Source organism: Rhagoletis pomonella, unplaced genomic scaffold (assembly GCF_013731165.1).
Source record: "Rhagoletis pomonella isolate Grant_MI unplaced genomic scaffold, Rhpom_1.0 Rhpom_scaffold_00007, whole genome shotgun sequence".
Taxonomy (NCBI): Eukaryota; Metazoa; Arthropoda; class Insecta; order Diptera; family Tephritidae; genus Rhagoletis; species Rhagoletis pomonella.
Window position 1 is genome coordinate 9,790,277 of NW_023458561.1, and position 20,968 is coordinate 9,811,244.

General features: G+C 33.8%; 1 protein-coding gene across 1 annotated transcript in view; it reads right to left on the reverse strand.

Annotated features, from left to right (window-relative positions):
* The window catches only part of LOC118742296 (putative transcription factor SOX-15), a 105,205-nt gene that overhangs the window by 19,837 nt on the left and 64,400 nt on the right, over positions 1-20,968 (reverse strand). Inside the window, exon 2 of the mRNA XM_036474265.1 lies at positions 15,633-16,258. Coding sequence (XP_036330158.1) covers positions 15,633-16,258 — 626 coding nt within the window. The remainder of the gene's footprint in view (positions 1-15,632; positions 16,259-20,968) is intronic.

Here is a 20,968-nt window from a genome sequence, read left to right on the forward strand (position 1 = left end):
AAAATATATTTACACTAGCAGTATGTAAATTACTTTTATTCCGAATTGAAACGATTTTAATGAATATTCATGGTTACCATTAATAGTAGTATGACAGTTAGATCAAAATGCATATTTGACAAGAAAGATAGAATACAAGATTGCGCCGTCCTGGCGGCGATGGCATATCTGTACAAAAAGTAATAAAAGTCGAATTGGATGTTGAAAGAAAATGTGAGAACAGCAAATTTTCTTAATAATAAATTTTTCGATAAGGAACGTGTTTTGATTGTGCTAATTTGTAATAGCATTATTCATAAACAATAAAGTAGCTTAAAAAAGGCTTATAAATTGAAAAATGTTTGTAAACGGCAATTTAAAAAGCTTTTTAAAATTTTTATTTTTTATTAATAAGGCAATAAAAATATGTGATTTACAATAACTTTTAACAAAGGAAATACGAAATAAGGTGATTTTTGCGGAAGTGGGTATTAGTGAATTTCAGTGAATTTAAAGTTTCTGAGGTTTCGTTTACCTTTAGATCAGAATTGTCAAAATTGAGAAATTCAAAGTAGCGATACAATAATCATAGAAAAGAAGATTGCGCCCTGCTATGATGATGAGTAAATTTGCCACAATGAGGAAGAATATAACAATTAAGTGAAGTAACGCGTTTCAAGAACGATATTTCAGACAAATCGTTAATGAACAACTATTTTTCCTTCCCGACTGCTTTGGTTTTGGCAAAAAAGTTGATAAGCTCCTGACGGCGATCAAGTCATTTCAACCATAAAATAATATTATTTACAAGAACCATTCACTAAAATTGTAACTAACTTTTTATTATTTATTAATTCCTTTTTGATATTCAGCAATAGCAAATTATAAACCAAAATTAGTAATATTTTTATGAATGTAGTTATAAAAGTTCACAGAGGAAACGCCGAAAAACAATGTATTGGCAACAACATAAAATTGATGGCAATTTAGATGCCAAGAGAATAATAACTACGATAAAAAAGCATAAGAGAAGTGTGCGAGAAACGATCAACAAGTTTCTTATAAAATATTTTGATTTTTGCTGGGTGTAAATGAAAACTCAATGAGTATTAAGGAAAAGAAAAATTTTAAAATAATAAACAGAAAAAGAGATGGGTGCACAAAAACTTTAGTTAAATGTTTTTCCCAAATTCTTAAAAAGTAAGCAAATCGATTTTTTTAATGTTACTTTACATCTATTTTCTTTTTTATGAATAAGGTCCTAAGCATGTACCGTTTTTATAAATAAATCTTATAGCAATATGCTATATATTTATTTATGCACTTTTTGGCTGGCGAAATATGTAATTTTTCAACTTAGTAGAAAAGCGTATTTAACCACATTACTTTTTTTTAATATTGAATGGCGCAACACAACAACTCCTTTTGTTGCACGAAACCCTTGAACACGTGCCTGTCATCTATTTCTTCTGTTTCGACATTTCGGTATTTTGCATTTCTTTCATTTTGACGTCATTCGCATTGTCAGATTTTTTAAATTCGTTTTGGTTCGACATTCTGCTATTTCATAATTCTTTCATTCTCATGTCATCCATCTTCCATTTCTAACCTTCCATTGCCGTTCGCATCGTCGAACGTGCCTGTCAAACACTGCCGCCATCATGCTTTTCAGTTTGGCAGGCACGTCCGCTGTTAGAAAGAGAATAGACAAAAAGGGGCATAGGATTCCATACTTGTAAGTATATACGATGATAAAGTGTCAAAGTGCATATCAGCTGTTTTGCGCTTACATACAAGTGTCAAACAAAATTTTAATAAAAATGCAAGCAATGGAAAATAATAAGCAAATTGCACAAAATGTAAGTATTTGCATACATTTTCTTATTGAAATTAAAGATATTGATAATTTTCTCTTATTCAGCCCACTAACGCAAATATATGCATAACAAATGTTGCAGAAGATTTCCCCGCAGAAAATGTAAGTATTTGCATACATTTTCCTATTGAAAAGAAAGATATTGATAATTTTCTCTTATTCAGCCCACAAACGCAAATGTTGCAGAAGATTTCCCCGGCTGTGAAGAGGTAAGATAGAATTAGCGATTCAGGAAGTGTTTAGTTATTTGCCCACTGTTTTTGGGTTATTGGGCGGAAGAGGAGGGGAGGGGACGTGTGTCTTGATATTCAACCCACTAGAAAGAGCACAGTTCACACTTAGTAAAAAGACACACCTGACCCCACTAAACCTTCCACAAACCCCTGGGGAACGATTAGAAAATGGTCTAAAATTTGCATTTTGAACCCTACACAAGAAAGTGCATTTTTCAGATCGAATTTATTAATAAATTAGTGAGCGAAAATTACAGAATTAAGTTTTAAAATAAAGTTTAAACCCTTGACTACAAGTGTGTGTAAAAATTTTTGGATCGCGTCACTGATTCGGATACAATAGCCCAAAATCAATGTGCAAATAACTAAACCCTACCCAGCAATTCTTTCGCAGTGATTATTTAAACAAGTAACAAATTATTTCCAGGACAATAAAACAGTTGGAGTGATTATTGCCGAGCTCTTGGATTCGTCAAATGATTCCGATGATGACGAGGTTTACTTATTAGCTAAACAGAAATGCGAGAGTACAATATCTTTATTGGCAGAACTGGGTAACGCATTGTCCAAGAAAAAGAGGCATAGCATACCTTATTATTTAGAGGAATTTGTTCCAAAATACAGCGAAGAAGAGTTTATCCAACACTTTCGTATATCTAAAAGTTGATATGCAACATTATCAAAGAAATTTGAGGAAAGTATTGGATACAAAACTCTTCGTCCTGATAAGCGCTTACCCGCTAAAACATATCTGGCCATTTTTTTATGGTTTGCCGGTCACGAGGCTTGTGGTTTTCATGATTTATCTGACCGCTTTAATGTTTCCATATCCAGTGTTTCTCGAATAATTTCTAAAACTACAATGTTCCTCAGTAGGATGAGTCCGAATGTAATTAAGTGGCCGACCGAAGAGAAAAGCAAGAAACTGCAAACTTTTTTAGGAACAAATGTGGATTTTCGAAAGCTATCGGTAAATATATACAAATGCATACTTGTAGATATACTCTGTTTTTGGATTGTTTACAGAATTTGTATTATTTCTATAAAACAGGTTGTATTGATGCTACCCACATCATCTTTGATCCTCCCAACAAACGCAAGGATGACTACATAGATCGCAAAGGCAATATAACACTTTCTTTACAAGCTGTATGCAATGAGAAGAAGAAATTAATAGAAATTTTTGTTGGATTCCCGGGATCGTGCCACGATAGTTGGGTTTTTCAAAATTCTGATTTGTATCAAAAATTGGAAGCGCATTACAGAGGTACTTTATTCATAGAATACTTGAAGTTTTAATTTTCAAATGAAGCTTTTCGAACGTTTATTCTAGATAACTATCTATTAGGGGACTCGGCCTCAGCGTTGCCAGGTTGACGTAATTTTTTTAACGTCATTTGGACGTTTTTTGTACCCTGTTGACGTTTGGACGTTTTTTGTGTAAAAAATTACGTTTTTTAACTTCCCAGTAATTTTTCTTTGTTACTAAATCTTATAAGTGGAACTGATTTTGAATTATTTTCTTAATAAATCTTAACAATCTTTGTGTTTTGCTGCAGCTGCTTCAAAAGATTTTTTCTGGATTCTTAGACTAAGGATCCCGTGTTCGAAGGCTGGTTGTGTAAACACTTGAGGTTACGAGGCTTGCTGTAATGTTTGGAATTGCACATTAAAAGCCAATTCAGGAAGAACCGATCTATTGCAGCATGCACGCTCGCAAAAGCATCAAAGCTGTGCAACAAAAAAGTCGGAAAAAAGTAGGCGACTTTTTTAAGACGTCATTGAAAATGTAATGAACACAAAAAATACTGAAATATTAGGTCCATTCAATAAATTTTCCAGTAAGTACTTGCAGCGAGAGCGTAAAAAAAAATAGAGAGTAAAATTGAGAGCAAGAGAAAATGTTCAGAAAAAGTTATTGAACGCAAAACTAGTAAAAACTTGCCATTTTGACACTTTTTGGCGGTTAAGTTTTGGCGCGCAATTTTCTTTTTAATTGGGAATAGTTCTCATCGTCATAAAAATAAAAAAATATACAATGGATTTAAATTTTTCATCCATATTTTCATTTCACTAATTATTAGAGGTGGGTAACTCAACTCAGAGTTGAGTTATTGAGTTGATTCCCATAAGTTAATCGGTAACTCAGTCTGAGTCCAAAAAAAAGGTACCTCAGTAACTCAGTTGATGCCGTAGGGCTCACATGATTCAATTGAATCATAGTGGCTCATATTTGTCCATATAACTCTCTCGCTTCGCCACAGTGTTTAGCATGGCAAAGTCTTGCATTTTGTTTTTGCACGAGGCGAATTTATACAAGGTGGTGGCAAGAATACAACAACAACAACCACATGTATTTTGTATTGCGGGTGTTATGTCAAAAATTCTTATAATTTCGTTTTTTTTTAGTTTTTCTCGAAATATGTATGTATGTAAGATATATAAAGATGTGCATATCAAATCAATTGCCTTTCCAACCATATCCACATTTTGAAATTCGGTACAATAGTTTTCGAAATATAAGCTTTTGAAAATATTGAAAATTCCACCTTTACCCTCCCTCTAACACCGCCCCTATTAATTTGCACAAAAAAAAATTACACCTTTAAAATCAGTAGAAAGGAGCTGACCACGCCCACTTTAAAGTTGTGTTTTATCTCAACGGCCGCTATACCGTATTTATGCCTCAAAACGAATCTACGATACGAATGAATGTAACATACAAAGAGTCAAATGAGTTAGTTGAATAAGCTGACTCCTTAAGGTGAGTTGGAGTCATTGAGTCAATTCCTATAAATTTGCAGAGTTACCCACCCTTACTAATTATGTTTCATCAAATCATCCTCTTAAACAGTTTGTTTACATTTGAATTTGAAACATAACCTAACTTTTTGACTGCTGCAAATTCTTGCAAGTAAAAATTTTACTAGCAGGAATTTGCAGCTCTATCGGATAGTTACGCTCTCGAATTCGCTCCCTCTTGCAAATATTTTGGGTTATTGAATGCATTCCCAGTAAAAACTTGCAAGTACTAGGAACAATTCGTAACAATTTTTTGATATTGGAAGGACCTATTGCTATGCTCCTTCTTAGCAGAACGTAATTTAGCATTTTCGACAACCAGCCCCTAACCAAATGTCTACAAGAAAAAAAAAATATTTTTAAATCGACGCGATTATTTAGCCCCTTTAAACTTGCACATTATTGCCTTGAAATTTAATGGGCTATCAAACTGCATACTCAAAAAAATTCTAAAAACTCTGAATAAAAAGTTTAAAATCCGGCTGACATATTTGCAGATTGTTTATAAATTTTGCACAATTTTTGTGGATTTATATTTTGTTTGTTAATGAGCTTGGCTTTTACGGAAAAATAATAAACATTAAATAATCGAAAGAGAAACAGCCAAAATCTATCAAAATATTGATGACTTAATCAGTTGATCACAAGTGTAGATATGAATAAAATGATTTTTGTATTAACGACCAGTTTACAATGAATTTTAAATGTGCTCAGTCGAAATGACATTTTAATATATATTACGTACATATCGAGCCCTAAACGCCAAAATAACGTAAGCGACAAAATTTTCTTTTTGATGCAGAGATGCTCTAGGAATATTTCTGCATCAAAAAGAAAATTTTGAAAAAAATGTCGCTTACGTTATTTTGGCGGTTAGGGCTCAATATGTACCTTTGTATACAATAAAAGTTTAATAAGAACAATTTCTTGTACATTCAATTGAAAAAGACGTTTTTGGGTAGGAAACGTTTTTTCAGACCAAGAGGGACGTTTTCTCATGCCGAAGACCTGGCAACACTGCTCGGCCTATCCATGTACGCAAAATTTAGTGACCCATATAAAGATAATGGTCATTTGACAAGGGCACAGACAAATTTTAATATTAAATTGAGCTCAGGTCGCGTAGCAATAGAGCATAGTTTCAGCATTTTTAAACAGCGATCTAGGCAATTGTATTGTTGCAAACTTAAAGACCAAAAAAACTATAGGGGTATTCACGATCCGGTGCATACTGTCTAGCATGGCGCATAGACCAAGAAGAGGAGTATTTTGAAAATGAATACAGCGGCGAAATATCAAGAGGAAACGCCGTAAGAAATGCTATTTGTGAACACCTACCAAATTGAAATTACATTCTTCTGATTAAATATTTAAAATTTTAGTTACTTAAAGCATTAATTTAACAAACCATCTTTGTTTCTATGAAATATCAGTATTTATTTTCTAAGTAAAGTAGCTCCCAAAAGTATTTTATTTGATTTTTTTGCCATATTAAAACATTTTTAACGGTAAATAATTTTTTCATTTATTTTTCATTAAAAAAAGCTTATTCTCTGATAAAAGCCATGAAATTTAAAATTTTAAACATGGAAGAAAACTAAAAAAAAATCAGAAAATTTTCATTAATAATAATTATAATTATAACATTGGAATAAAATTCTTAAATTTAATGTATGCTTACTATATTCTTAAATTTAATGTATGCTTATATTAATGTTTTTTCCTTTAATTACAGTATCGGAAATATGATTTGAAACAAAATTCAAAATATTATTTATTTATTTTTAGCAATGTTCATTTAAATTATAGTTCGATCTGTAATAGAAACTACATAAAAAAAAATTTCAAAAATTACAAAAATTTAATGAATGAAAAACTGTATAGGTACTCGGAAAATTTTCTAAAAATTCTAAATAAAAAGTTGGAAACTTTGATGCAAATTTTTTGAAGCTTGATTCATTTTTAGGATTTTTTTGCAATTTTTCAAATCTTTATTTTTGTGGTTTCTGTTATAGATCGAGCTACAATTTAAATGAACAATGTTAAAAGTAAATAAATGATATTTTGAATTTTGTTTCAAATCATATGTCCGATATTGTATATTCTTTATACTCCAATTACCTTTCCAAATCAATGAAATAAAATGCTTAATTTAATTAAAAAATTAACAAAAATTCATTTTTTTTAAACAAATATTAAGAATTCTACTAAAACTATTTTATATGGCAATATTGTATAACCCGTGTTAAAGTTATTAAACGTACCACAAAACAGTTTATAAATCAAAGTTTCAAACTTTATGCAATATTAAAAAAGATCAACAACTATCGTCTCGAGCTTCTTAATTCGATTTCTCACAAGGATTTTAGGTATGCAGTTTTGTAGCACATTAAATTTTAGTACAAGTTTTAAGTAATTTTTTGCTAACGCTGTTTTGTGATCTGTTATACTAAAATTTTATGTGCTACAAAACTGCATACATACGTAAATCCTTGTAAGAAATCGAATTCAGAAGCTCGAGACGACAGTTGTTGATCTTTTTTAATATTGCAGAAAGTTCGAAACTTTGATTTATGCGATTTTTTAAAAGAATAAACTCCTTCTTTTTATTAAAAAAGCTTAAATTAAACAACACAAAATTAAAAAGTACTGGATGGCTTAGTATCAAATTGCACAGTGATTTACTACAGACGAAGAGGCGTTTTACACCAGTTATAAATCAATAAATTATTATTAAATAAATAAGTCAAAAATAAATTATATATACAGTCATGTGAAAAACAATAGGGGCACTTAATTTTCACCACTTTTAGCTTTTTTTTCTTTTGTTTGTTTAATGTTTAATAGTATTTTATAAAAACACAGCTCGTTGTCTAATAAAAACCATATAAGTCGAAATTTTAAACTTCGTCGAAAAATTTAAATTTGAAGTATACAGTTTTAAATTCCAATAAATTCTACATTAAGCAAGTGCAAGTTTCATTTGGCTAAGAATTCCCGTTTATAAATGATAATTTTTCTTGCCGACGTATTTTTTCCAAATAAAATTCTAAATGAAAAGTTTGTTGTCTTTAAATGTTGTTAAATTCTTCTAATTTTTCCACAATGTTTGAAATTTCGACTTATATGGTTTTTTGTTAGATAAGGAGCTGTGTTTTCAGAAAATAATATTAAACATTAAACAAACAAAAGAAAAATAGCTAAAACTGGTCAAAATGTCGTGTCCCTAATATTTTTCACTGTATACACGCAGGTACATACATTGCCGAGAATACTTTTAGTACCTACGTTCTTTTATCTTTTTCCATAAATTTATGCAAAAACTCCATTTTTTGTGTAAACCTTTCCTCGCGAGCTTCTTCTTTTTTCTTAGCCATTTCCAGATAGTCTGCATGGATTTTTTCCCTCATCTAAGAGTTCACCATTTTTTTTTGTCAACTCGGATTTTTTTCGTTTAGGGGATCGATGTGAACAGCTTGGCGTGTTATCTTAATCAATATACTAGTTATTACTTTGACTTAAGGATAACCTTTTTGTAATATCGAGTCCTAACCGTAAGCGACACATTTTTCGATTTTGGTTTTGATAGAAATACATAGATTCAAAAGTTACGAAGAAGACGATTTCGCCTTAAACGCTTAATTCTATTCTGTTTACGTATACTTTTCGCTGCTTACGCCTCTTGGCGGTTAGGGCTCGATATGTGTTATTGAATAGTAGGTACCTAAAACGGTTTGCTCCAACTCAAAACTTTCGTCTGAGTATCTCGCCGCGAACGATGCTCCTTCCTTATACGCGCTGTTTAAAACATATTCTGGGTCAATCCCACGCTTTTCTCCGAGAATTTCGTCTAAACCACTCTAAAAAGGGAGCTACAAGACAATATTTTAAATATGAAGTTAATAATTTTTACCTCATATATTGGCATGTTTGCCTATTCCTTCCAGTTCTTCTATTGTTAGGGATAGTTTTTTTATATTGCCGTTCGAGTCCTCTAAACTTGTTCTCTATTTGGCATACAGTGAACGAATATCCCTTCTCGGCCATCCTCGCAGATATTTGCTTGTACATGGCCATTTCAGTTTTCACATACACGCCCTTACCGACTTTTGGCTTAAGCTCTGCGATGAGTGCCAGCATAAGTTTAGTCGGCGCCTCCAGCCAATTCTGCTTCACATCTGTAACTGAGAAGTTTTCAAATTACTAAGAAATTACAGTATGAGATTTACTTACCAAGTTTTTCTTGTTCTATAGGGGTAAATATTTCTTCGTCTTCTGTCTCATTTACATCTTGGATGTCGATTTGCTGCTGTTCTTCTGTTGTGGGTGCTAAGCAGCAATAGATATAAGTGAATATTTATTTACATTTATTTATTCATGTCACTTACTGATTAGTTCCGGCACTATCTGTGAGAAGAAAACTCCGCTGTAGCCACGACCATGTGTGTCCATCGCTTGTGAGGCTAGACTCTGTCTATAACTTTCATCTACAATAGAAAGGTGCACATAACAAATACATTAGGCCTGCTTCAGGTGCTTCAGGATTTGCAGGTTTTACAGGAAAAGCTGTTTTGCCATTAATAAACCTTCTGAAAATGGCCTACGGGAAGGGCTTCCTGTAATAACCTACAAACCCTCAAGTACTTGCATCTCACTTTGTACATACCATTCTGAATACGATTAAAGGTGCCGGGAGAACAAGTGATCTCCAATTTGTTTTCCATTTTTTATTATTAATTGAATATTTATGTGTAAAGGCTACTTTTTGGTACATTTCCAACAATTCACGCGTTTTATTTTCATCTGTCACATAAAAAAAAAAAAAAAACAACGTAAATCAGCTGGTTTTCAAATTCTGGGCACGAAATGTGATTCTGGATTATGTTCCATTTTTGAGAGCAAACTTTTCGCTTATTCTCTAATTACTGGATCCGGTCCGGATTGATAGGGAAAGAACCTATAGTTACATCTCGAGCTAATAAAAGGAAGGTAAAAATGGACAACAGCTTGCAAGCGTATGAAATTGAACAGCTGATACGATAGGTATCGTGTGATAATACCAAAGTTTAACGATATACGGTAAACGGTAGCTATCGAATTTCATACGCTAGAATTTAATGCGTAATACGGCACAACTGAATGCAAGCGTTTATCGTTAATCGTATAGATTCATAATATGGGGGTATGTTAGATCGAAGAATAAAGACATTTCATTTCGATTAATTAGAAGAAAGCTGGAATTTGGCAACCAAGTTTGAAGCTTTTGTTAATTTATTTATGGCTTATAGCGTTGCATATAAAAAATATCATGTCAGTTTTGTTCCCAAGGCTAACGGTTTTCGAGAAAATTTCATGCAAAAAGATGTAAACTGCATTAGGGCTATGTACATTTTAGCCCAAAGGAAGCACTTTTGGATAAACTTTTGAGGATAAATACTCCAATTTTGTAAAAGCATAACATAGACATAGTTAATAATAATAATAATCCCAACGGTTTTACCCTCCTTTCCCGCCTATCCGTACGAGGGGCGCGGTTCGCATGACGTACGGAACCATTATTTTCAATTACAATCAAACGTGCTGGAATGAGAGTAAAAACCCTGGCATAAGCAACGGAGTGGCTCGTGCAATTCAAAATTAGTTTTACAGGTTTTCAGAAATAGAGGACAAAAGTGTCTTGATACACGAAAGAGAACATTAAAGCTAACATCAGCCGGAAGAGACGGACTTGAAATTGAGCCTGTCAGTAATTTAACCATAAAATTTATACCAAGCATTTGCCTGCGGAAGGTTAATTAGTTTTAAGTTTAAGTTAAATACATAGTAAGGAATTATTTTTTCAAATAAGGAAAAAACGCGAGTAGTATATTTAGGCCGCTGATTCCGAATATATTTATATGTATGCTTATTTTTTTTTGTTTTTTGCTTGCTTGTGGCACCAGGCTTTTGCTTGTCAAACACTATCCAACCCTTCAGAAATGTCTACCGTATTAATGGTGAAAGAAAAAGCTATTGGTTTCAGTCAAAAATGTTCGATGAAACTGTTTTTTTTACTGAAAATTTCGCATAAAAATTTGAATTTCGTAATAACACGCAAACGAGAGCCAGTTAACAAAAACTATGGAATTGTTTTTCGTTATTTTAAGAAATAATTTTTTTTTTAAGATAAATCCTGTCTTCAAAATGTACTTATGCACGGAAAGTTTTTAAGTTTTTACAAAATTATAGTAGTCTAAATGTACATCGCTTGGCACCAGAGGCTTTTTAGGCATCAAAAAGGCAAGAAAATGTATAGCTCTACTGTATACTGTAGGTTATAATTGAACTGATATTTTTTGGGGCCACTTTCTAAGCTACAATTATGGTAACTATAATTTTTCATAAGAGTGACTGCCAACAGGAATAAAATAAAATCGTTTTTGCAAAGTTCTTGACTACATATGCTTACAGAATCGATATGGAGCATCAACTTCCAATTAAAAAGCATGCTGGTATGAAGGAGAACCAGGCTTATATTCAACATGATTTATGTGCAATTTTCACAAGAATTATGGCGTTTTCTTTTCTACCGAAAAATTTTTAGTTTCCTCTACGCACAAATATTTCTTAAGGAGAGAGCAATGAGAAGGCAAAATTTTTAGTCGAAAAGAAAACGCCATTAAATTTTGATACATCGATGTAAATTACGAAAAACGTATACACCCTTCTTTGCAATATGGCGCCGATTCCACAAACTCCTAAGACCCGCAGACATATTTTTAACATCTGGGTGCATTCCAAAACGTCAAAATACAAATATTTCTAAACTTCAGTAGATTGTAATGCTCAATGAGCGCAACCACGGTTAGATGTTAGTTTTCAACCCGGTTGCGCAAGCTAGACTTTTTCTTCTAATGTGGTTTAGAACTGAGGAGACATAATCATGCTTTTATTGACGTTTTGTAATGCACCCTCTCTTTAAGCTACACTAAAATAATCAAAATTATTTATGGACTTACCACAAATCGCTAGACGACCGATTTTCTTTCCATTTTTACTGTACTATGTTTAAAATAATTTTTACAATTTTTCTATTAGGAAAAGCGATGGAAACATACCAAACTTTACTCTTTAAATTTGGTAATCTAGGAATCCATTCGAGCAATCCAAACTCGATTTTTAGACCGCCTGAAGCAGTGTCTAACAAAATTTTTTTAAGTGTATATTCAAAGTTCCTACATATGTAGGTGTGTGCATCATGTATGTAATTTCTAGTTGTAAATTTAAATACCAGACCCATTAAAAAAGTCGCGGACTTTAGATAGAAACATAGCAAAATTACACTCTAAAAAAATTTTGTTTAAATTTGCGCATATTAAGATAGGTAACCAGTTTCCTCTCTTAATGAATGAAAATTAATTAATTAATTAAATTGAACACTGTTTGTTTAATATTACTTATCATATGTGTGGCGTAGAACAAATCTGTTTGTTGAATTATTATTAATAATTTCACATTTTACACATAAAATGTTTAAAATTTCCTCTAAAAAATTTGTGTTCAAATTTACGCATATAAAGAGAGGTAACCAGTTTACTCTCCTAATGTGTGAAAATTTACATACCGTGTAATAAAATTAAACACCGGCTGTTTACTTTCACATACCAAATTTGTCACGTAGAGCAAAATTACACATCAAATGTTTAAAATTGCATAAATATGAGTGTTTGGGCTCCAAAAACGATAATTTTCTGGCATACGATTTGTCTACGTACACATTTATTTTATTTTTATACCAACTAACCAATATATTATCTTTTGCCATTTTTCCTTCGATTATTTCAAGGCATCGCAGTGCCATACTATAACTTTCGCAAAACTTCTTTTCATCAGTTCTCCACAACAAGCCCGTTTCATACCGACTACCAATTTTTTTGGTTGACTCTGACAAAATTGCTTCAGCTCTTTTGTCGGCTTCAGATATGACCGGCTGTAGGGGCTTCACTCCAAAACTTTCCAAGCTGAAATACTCTTTTATTTGCTCCTGAATGTCACTTATCGCATCTTGTTCAAGATCTATGCGACAAACTACTCCTTCAACGCTATCCTCATTAGAACCGAAAAGTATATATCCTAAATTCGTCCTATGAACAGAAAAACAATCATCTAACTTTATAATCTCTAATGGACGAACCAAATTTGTATGCGGCATGCCAATAAGGATTTGTGGAACTGCATCGACATAATCATCGACTGGAAAATTGTTCAACTTATCGTACTTCGATTTAAAGCTGGCAAAATTCAAAGTCTGCGATGGCAACTCTAACTTTTTTGTAGTACGTACGTTTCTCATCTGAAATGTGTTTGCGCTATGAGCTACACCGGAAATTTCTATATCCAAACGTTGTGATAGTTCGCTAGTTGTTTTTCCTCCTATTCACCGCAAAGACAACTTATCGTATGGACCATTTAAACCAATAGCTTTCACAACTTGCTCTTCGATCAACGATATTTTCGAACCATCGTCGATAAATGCCATAATTTTACAGCAGCCTTGCGGTCCTTTCAATTCCACAGGCAAAAATTTAAACAATGTTCTTTTGTTAAACTCTTCATCCTCTCTCTTCATTAACGTTATTTGTTTTTTCGACTGCATTTGAACTTATCTTAGTGCTGCCAGAAGTTTTTTCATTTTGTTCATGTAGTAACCGATTATGAAATCTGCAAGAATAAAGTCCACACTCACGGCGCGTTCCACAACTCGTAGCGCTATACCCTGAGCGCAGGCAACTAAAACACAAATGATGTGCTTTTACGAAGCGCTTTTTGAGCGCATTCAATGTCTTTGAATTGAGGGCACCGATTTAAAGTATGATTACTCTTGCAGTACACACATTTATTCTCCGTCATCGCTAACACTGGCTTTACAAATTTGATCGACTTCGAACTCAACTGCTTTTGTTTACGTTCGAAATCTTCGGAGTTACAACAAAGAGACAAAAATTGCAACTTCTTGGAGCCAATTACTGAAATTACGGACACACGGATAAATTAACTTCATGGAAAATGCATACCGGGCCCATTCTTCTCGTTTACTCATTGGCAATTTACTTACGAGCTCGTCAAGCAAAGTCGGATTGGTTAAGTGAGGGACAGCACCCGCATTCTCCAAAAAAGCAGTTAGATTGCTTACCATCGTACTGAAGGCTATAATCTCCGTAATTTTTCCTCCAGTAATGGGAGGAAAAGATCGCGCTTTACTGATCTGACTCCGTATCAATAACTGCGGACGTCCAAAATGAAATTCTAACGTAGATATTACGGCGTTTACACTTGACGGGTGAATTAGCAAGGATTCCGCTCGTTGTCGTGCTGTCCCTTTTAGAGACTTCTGTAGACGAAATAGATTCTCTAAATCTGTATACATATACATCGTTGTAGTTTCTTTAAACGCCGCAAAGAATCCGGCGATCCAGTAAATTCTGGAAGGTCTTGTAGTTTTCTTATATTCGACTGATGTTTAGAAAGTGCTGGCTCTATGGCTCATAGCGTCGGCATAGTTGGCGAAGGGTGGCAGTATAGTGGAATATGGAGCACTCAATGATGCGGCGGTGGCAGTTGATATACTGGCGAAGTTACTGTTCGCGAGAGTAACATTGGCATTGGAAAAAACGTTTGAAAGGTTACCGTGGGCAGAGGTAACACTAGCAGTAATTTGATCGGTCGAAATTACACTGGCAGTGGTAACGTTGGCAAAGTTGCCACTGACTGTGTTAATGCTGGCAGAGGTTACGTTGGCAGGAATAACGTTAGAAGGGGTTATATTGAGAAGATTGGGATTGGCGGAGGCTACGTCGGCAGAGGTGACGGTAACAGAGACTACATCGGCAGAATTGATGTTGGCAGAGGTTATACTGCCGATATGGTGGTTGGCACAGTCTGGTGCAGCAGAGATGGCATTTGTGGCCCTAAATTTCGTTTGCGAATCGATTGTTTGCCTCAAATCTAATTTTTCTTTTTCTGCCGCGGCTAATGAGCACTGCAGTGCTCTAATTTGCCTTTTAAAATCACTAATTGACTTATCTGTTAGGGTAGATGTGCGGTCCATTTCTCCCTCGTTCGCTGAATTTATCTCGGCTGAATCCATCTCGGCGCTGGCATCTGACGTGGCCATTGATTTATTTGAAAGATCAGCTGCTACTACGTGTTTGTTGCTCCGAAGATTGTAGCGTTTTATGGGTGTCCTGATCATATATTAAAAAAATGTTTTGGCTACTATTCGCGTCCGAAGAAAACAACGTATATTTGAACAAACCGCGTTATATATTGCAATGCGATGTTTTAATATCTAAAAAAAATGTTACATTTGTAAAATACATCCGCATGTACAATATGTTAAATAATAATTTAATTCTTACATGATCGTTTGATCTCCTCGAACGTTCTTTTGGAATGAAAAAATTTCCTAATTTAACAAAACGACATAAATATCAAATTATATCTCATGTTCTATACAAAGTAAAAATGTAAAGTGAAATGATTGTTTTACTCAGCAACAATAAGCACTTAATGTTTATTAATAGTAAAAAAATGTATTTTTACTTCCAAAATGTTTGCAATTGTAAACATTTCCTGTGTATATTTTAAACATTTCATGTTCAAAATCAAATCTTAAACATCTTGAGAGTATATTAAGACAGATTCCGTTTCAAAAATAAACACTTTTCAGGTAATTTTACATGCAATTTTAATAGTGTACTTACCTAGCATTTTGCTAAGATCCGCATTGTGGAGATCTGGATTTTCGTCGGCCAGTTTTTTTCGCTCTACTTTCGCCCACACCATAAAGGCGTTCATTGGTCTACGTATTCTGGTTTCTTTGGCACATTTTGCGGCATTGACTCCAGTACGAAATTTCACTTCGTTCACTTTCTGTTGTCTTTCCAAGTACGAACAGTTTACGGCGCACATTTCGTCCTTGTAATCATTGTAATTCCACGCTGCGGCATCAGCACTGGTTGGACAGTCTTCTATTTCGAGCACTGGTACAGATACGGCCACCATATTGGGATGCGCTAGAAATTTGTTTAGCATGACTTGATTATTTGTGTGTAATGGTAAATTGGAATTTAGTAAGGGCGATGCTGTAGCTAGAAAAGGCGAAGAGTATACTGTATTCGTTTCACTCTGTTGCAAAGTTCTATCAATTATTTCTGTTTCATATGCGGATTGATGTATGGCTGGTGAATGTAAACTTGGAGAAGAATGGTCACTATCATGTCTAACGCTGTAGGAATCACTACCAGCAATGGCTACATTCTGTTCCTGTAGATCGTGAGCTAGACTGTATTCGGATATTCGCGACATGAATGGCTGATATTTTTTATGGCTAAAAGAAAAACGAGAGAATATACACACATATGTATTTCTATGATGTAATTTTTTTTACTTTACAAAATATTCTAATTTAAGCATAGTATTAAACTGACTAGTTTACATTTAATTTATTCGATTATGTTTTTTAAAACCTAGATAAATCTTTAACCACGCCATTTAAAGTAAAATTCGTCACCTTTATTACGAAATCGCTATAAAATAATTTTTGAGAGATTAGGAATTTTCGTTTGACCGAAATGCAAATCAGATTAACCTAAAGGTAAATTAAATTAACCCAAACAGAGTTTTACCGAAATGAGAGGTCAAGATTTGGAATTCGGCAATTTGGTAAATTCTAAAATGCAGATTTCATAAATTTAGTTAATTTTCGCCGCCTCTTTTAACCGATAACTCGCCACAAAAAAAAAAAAAACATTTTTCAACTAAGTCAATCCCGGTTAATTTAACACAGAAAATGTTTTCCGCTTGACTTTTAAAGCTCAATAAAGCGGGAACTGTATTTGTTGTCGCCTTCGCGATTTGATTATTGGGGGTTAAAACTTCGAAACTGTATTTTTTCCCCTACTTTTCTTAGAAACCTGACGTCGCTAGGGCTTCAACTTAATAATACATTGGCGTCTACACAATACCCTACAAGACGAGATTGACAGAAACTCCAACACATTCACAACGAAAACTAACACATATGCAAAATTTTATATGTTAGTTTGGCGCTGTAGCGAATGACTGTCATTTGTTTGATCATGTGAGTGGCAATGCTGTAAGAAGTAACGGTAGTTGGTTGCCATAGTAACCACAAGATTTAACAGGGCTGCATTTTGTGCTAAACAAACGTAGTTGCACCTGCCAAATAATATTCGATTACTGAAGTACTTGGATATAATTTTGAACTTAATTAGTTTAAACTATAATTTTACCATTTATTGGACCCCATTCATAGCAAAAAATGAAAGTAAGTAAAAATTAAAGTTTTTATTGCGGTATGATAATTTCAATGTATGCAAACGTAAAAAATAAAACCGGATTATAATGTACTTGGTACTGAAGAAGTTCAAATGTGCACATCAACGGAGAAAAGAAAGTCGCGAAACGAAAAGCCGCTCGAAATTCAAAGTGCTGTGAAAATTAAAGATAAGTTTTATAAAATATTTAATTTAAAATGAAGAAAATAGCATTTAATAATGCAATGACCAAAGAAAAACGGATTTACGAATCCAATGTAAAAAAATTGCGAGCTCTAAGGCAAATGAACAGTGCAGAAAATGTGAATGTAGAAAGTAGTGGTGTTGTGCATCCAAATGAACAGCCAGGACCCTCTTTTTTAGAACAGAATCTACTTAAAGTACTCATCTGAACTACAATTCGATGAGAATACAAGAAGATTGAGAGGTCGGTTTGTCGAATGACTGGAGAAATTTTGATGATATCGCCAGTTCTCTACCACTGCAGTCCGATTGCGCTGTGGATTTAATGGAAACCAAATTAAGAAATCCAGAATATGCAAAAGCCATGGTAAAGATTATATGATGAATGCTTATTTTACATTCTAATTGCTGTACATATATTTTTCAAAAGGCCACATACGAGGTAATATGCACACATATCAGGGACAGTACTTTACGTTCTGACCATTCATTTATTTTTTTAATTATTTATATGTGCCTATATAAAAACATTTCTAACATACTTTGTTAAAAATTATCAAAAAACAACGCAAGTTCTAAGCCCCTTTAAATTTGCACAATATTATGCTCACATTGAATGTGCTGTAAATCTGAATACCCGATTTTTTTTTCTAGAGAACGTGATTTAAAAGTTTTAAATTTTGATTACCATTTTTGAAATTTTCCGATTTTAATTAAATCTTGTACAAGGTTTGAAACTTTCAGTTGCACGGTTAACGTGTTGGTATAAACTATGGCTTTGTAAAAAAAGTTAATTTTAAATAAAGAAAAAAATAAATGGTCAAAACTTATAAAGAAATACTATCCCTAATTACTACATTAAATTTTTTTAATAAACATTTTTTGATAATCTATTTCATACCACATAGATGCATTTAAAAAGAAAGGTGCAGTTGAGTTGAAAAAGGATATAAAAAAGGCAGTTGAGCTGAGCCATCACCACTTACACCAAAAAAAAAATTTAACAAAAAAATCAAAAAACACATCGGCTGGAAATCCATAATTTCAAGACTATTAAATATTAGATTTAAGTATGTACATATGAACGCTAGTGGCAGAAATAATATAAACGCCTTATTTTGATTAATTTTTCGCTAAATTACCTTTATTTTTTTAACGTTTAATGATTATTTAATATTCAATTTTTATTTAATGTTCAATGTTTATTTAATGTTTAATGTGCAAGCAATACCTTTCTTTCTAAATTTTGGTACCATAATTTTGAACGCAGCTGTATGTATGTTTTTATGGTTTTCTGAATTTTTAGTTCGTAAAACATGAATCAGTTTGCTACTAACTTTTTAATGTTCAGTAATTAGTTTGTGAAAAAGTAGTTAACAAAAAATCCCACTCTGTTCAATATTTGTTTTATGTATGTACATATGTATGTACGCTGGTGGTAGAACTAATAGAAACGCGTTATTTTGACAAATTTTTGGCTACATTTCCTTTGTGTTTATTTAATGTTTAATGTACAAAGTTTGAAATGTGGATTTGTATAGCGGTTGTCATACAACTAGCTAGACTTTTATAATAGAATCTAGTGGCGCAATTTTGTATTTCACCCTTATGACGGTTTTGTAATTTGTTTACATAAACTGTTAAAACATATGGAGCAAAGTTGCCAATTACTTCGAAATGTACATGTCAAAAAACTAAATTCGGATGTTGTCAGCGCTTTTCTGTATACTGAGATTAGTCGCTATACATAATACAAAGTAAGATACTGGTAGCCATGGCTACTAGACCAGCAACTGGACACCACTGTATATTGGGGCCATAAATAAGCAAAAGAAATGCACCGAAATAGATCGTTTCTATTATTTCTGTCGTAAGTGTATGTGTTTTATGAAAAGCATTTGAATTTTTACTTCGTAAGACATTAATTATTTAACTTCTAATATTTTAATGATTAATAATTAGGTCATAAGATTTTATGATAATAAAAGAAAAATAATAATAAGTATTAAATGTGTCATTAATGATAGATTTCTAATCATGCGTGAGAGATCAGACTTGACGAATTTTTACATGAACTGTGAGTAATCAGCAATGATATGAAAACATGTCAGACTTGATGTGTCATGATTGTTCGGGTATTACATCAAATTTGATTGCACATTGCTGACTTATATTTCAATCAAGGCTGATCACTCTTCTTGCAGGGTATGTTAGTGTTTGGAAAAGACTCCGAGCGCCGCCAGTATTTTTATTAGAAGCTGTTATTGCAGAAATACACTCGGAGGTTTGCCATTGCCTGCAGAGGGGCGACCGCTATTAGAAGAAACATTTTTATGTTTTGTTTTTTGATGTTGGTCGGAAACTAGGCTCCAACCCAGGCCATATGGAATGGTAGCGCGCACTGCTAACCACTATACCACATCGGCCACCTTCAACTTGTAAATGATTTAATTAAAGCTTGAAACTTACCCTACAATAGCCATACATAAATGCAAGTTCAAAAAAAGTCAACGTGATCCAACAATTTGCAATTCGATCCTAATCGCTGGGACTAAAAGGGTTAACCGTAATTTTATTCAAAACTATTTTGATCCCATATGAAAATTTCACTGTCGGTCATAAAAATAAACCAAACACTTGTAACTAAAACGCAAGTTTGAAGAAAATACTAGTTCACATTAAGATTTTCCATTTTCATCCCACTGTGCGTTGCTCTGCTGGGCGAATCTTAACTCAATGTCACCATTGAACTGAAGTGTCCACATAAAATGGACACTAGTGGAACAGCAGCAAGAACGAATATCGCTAAAGTGCCCAGCAGTCAACAGCCAACAGCCGACCATCGAGTTTTAAGTCGGCAAAATATATTCAAAACAGATACATATATTGACAGTGTCCCTTAAATCTTACGAAAGCAGAGTAGAAAAGGAAAAAGCAAAAACGCTAGGCGCAAATATGCTACCACACCACGGCGGCACTGTCGCATCGCCTCCTGTCATGCTCACCGCTGCTGCGACAATATTACCCCACAACCTTGCGCAAAAGAGGATAGGAGGACTGCTTTGCTGGAGTACACTGCAGACAGTGTCGGTTTATGCGATGTCTTCTGAGCTGTTGCGGCGGGAGCAGCAATGCGGCAGTTGTTGTGTGGATATGAATGTGGATGTGGCTCATGAATCTCATTCTTCGGTAGACATAAATGTAAATTGGGCGCGTGCAGCTATTGTATTATCAAAGAAGGCCGCGTCGCTGCCCCACTGCATGCCGACGGCCGACGGACAAACAGGCAAAGAGACTAGCAGCTAGCAGCCGGCAGCCAGACAACTAACAGCCAATACGCGGACGGACGGTCACACACAAAGTTGGAAGCATCGAGCGTCGAGCAGTGAACAGCGAACAGCGAGCTACGATATCATAAGCGGCTGAATAGCCAAGTCTTTTAGAAGATGCGACATATCGACACATTTCGAAGTAATTCGCCTTCCAAGAATTTGGCAAATAAAATATATTCCACTCCAGTTTGGCAGTTCGGCAGCTCGACAACCAGCAGTAGCCAC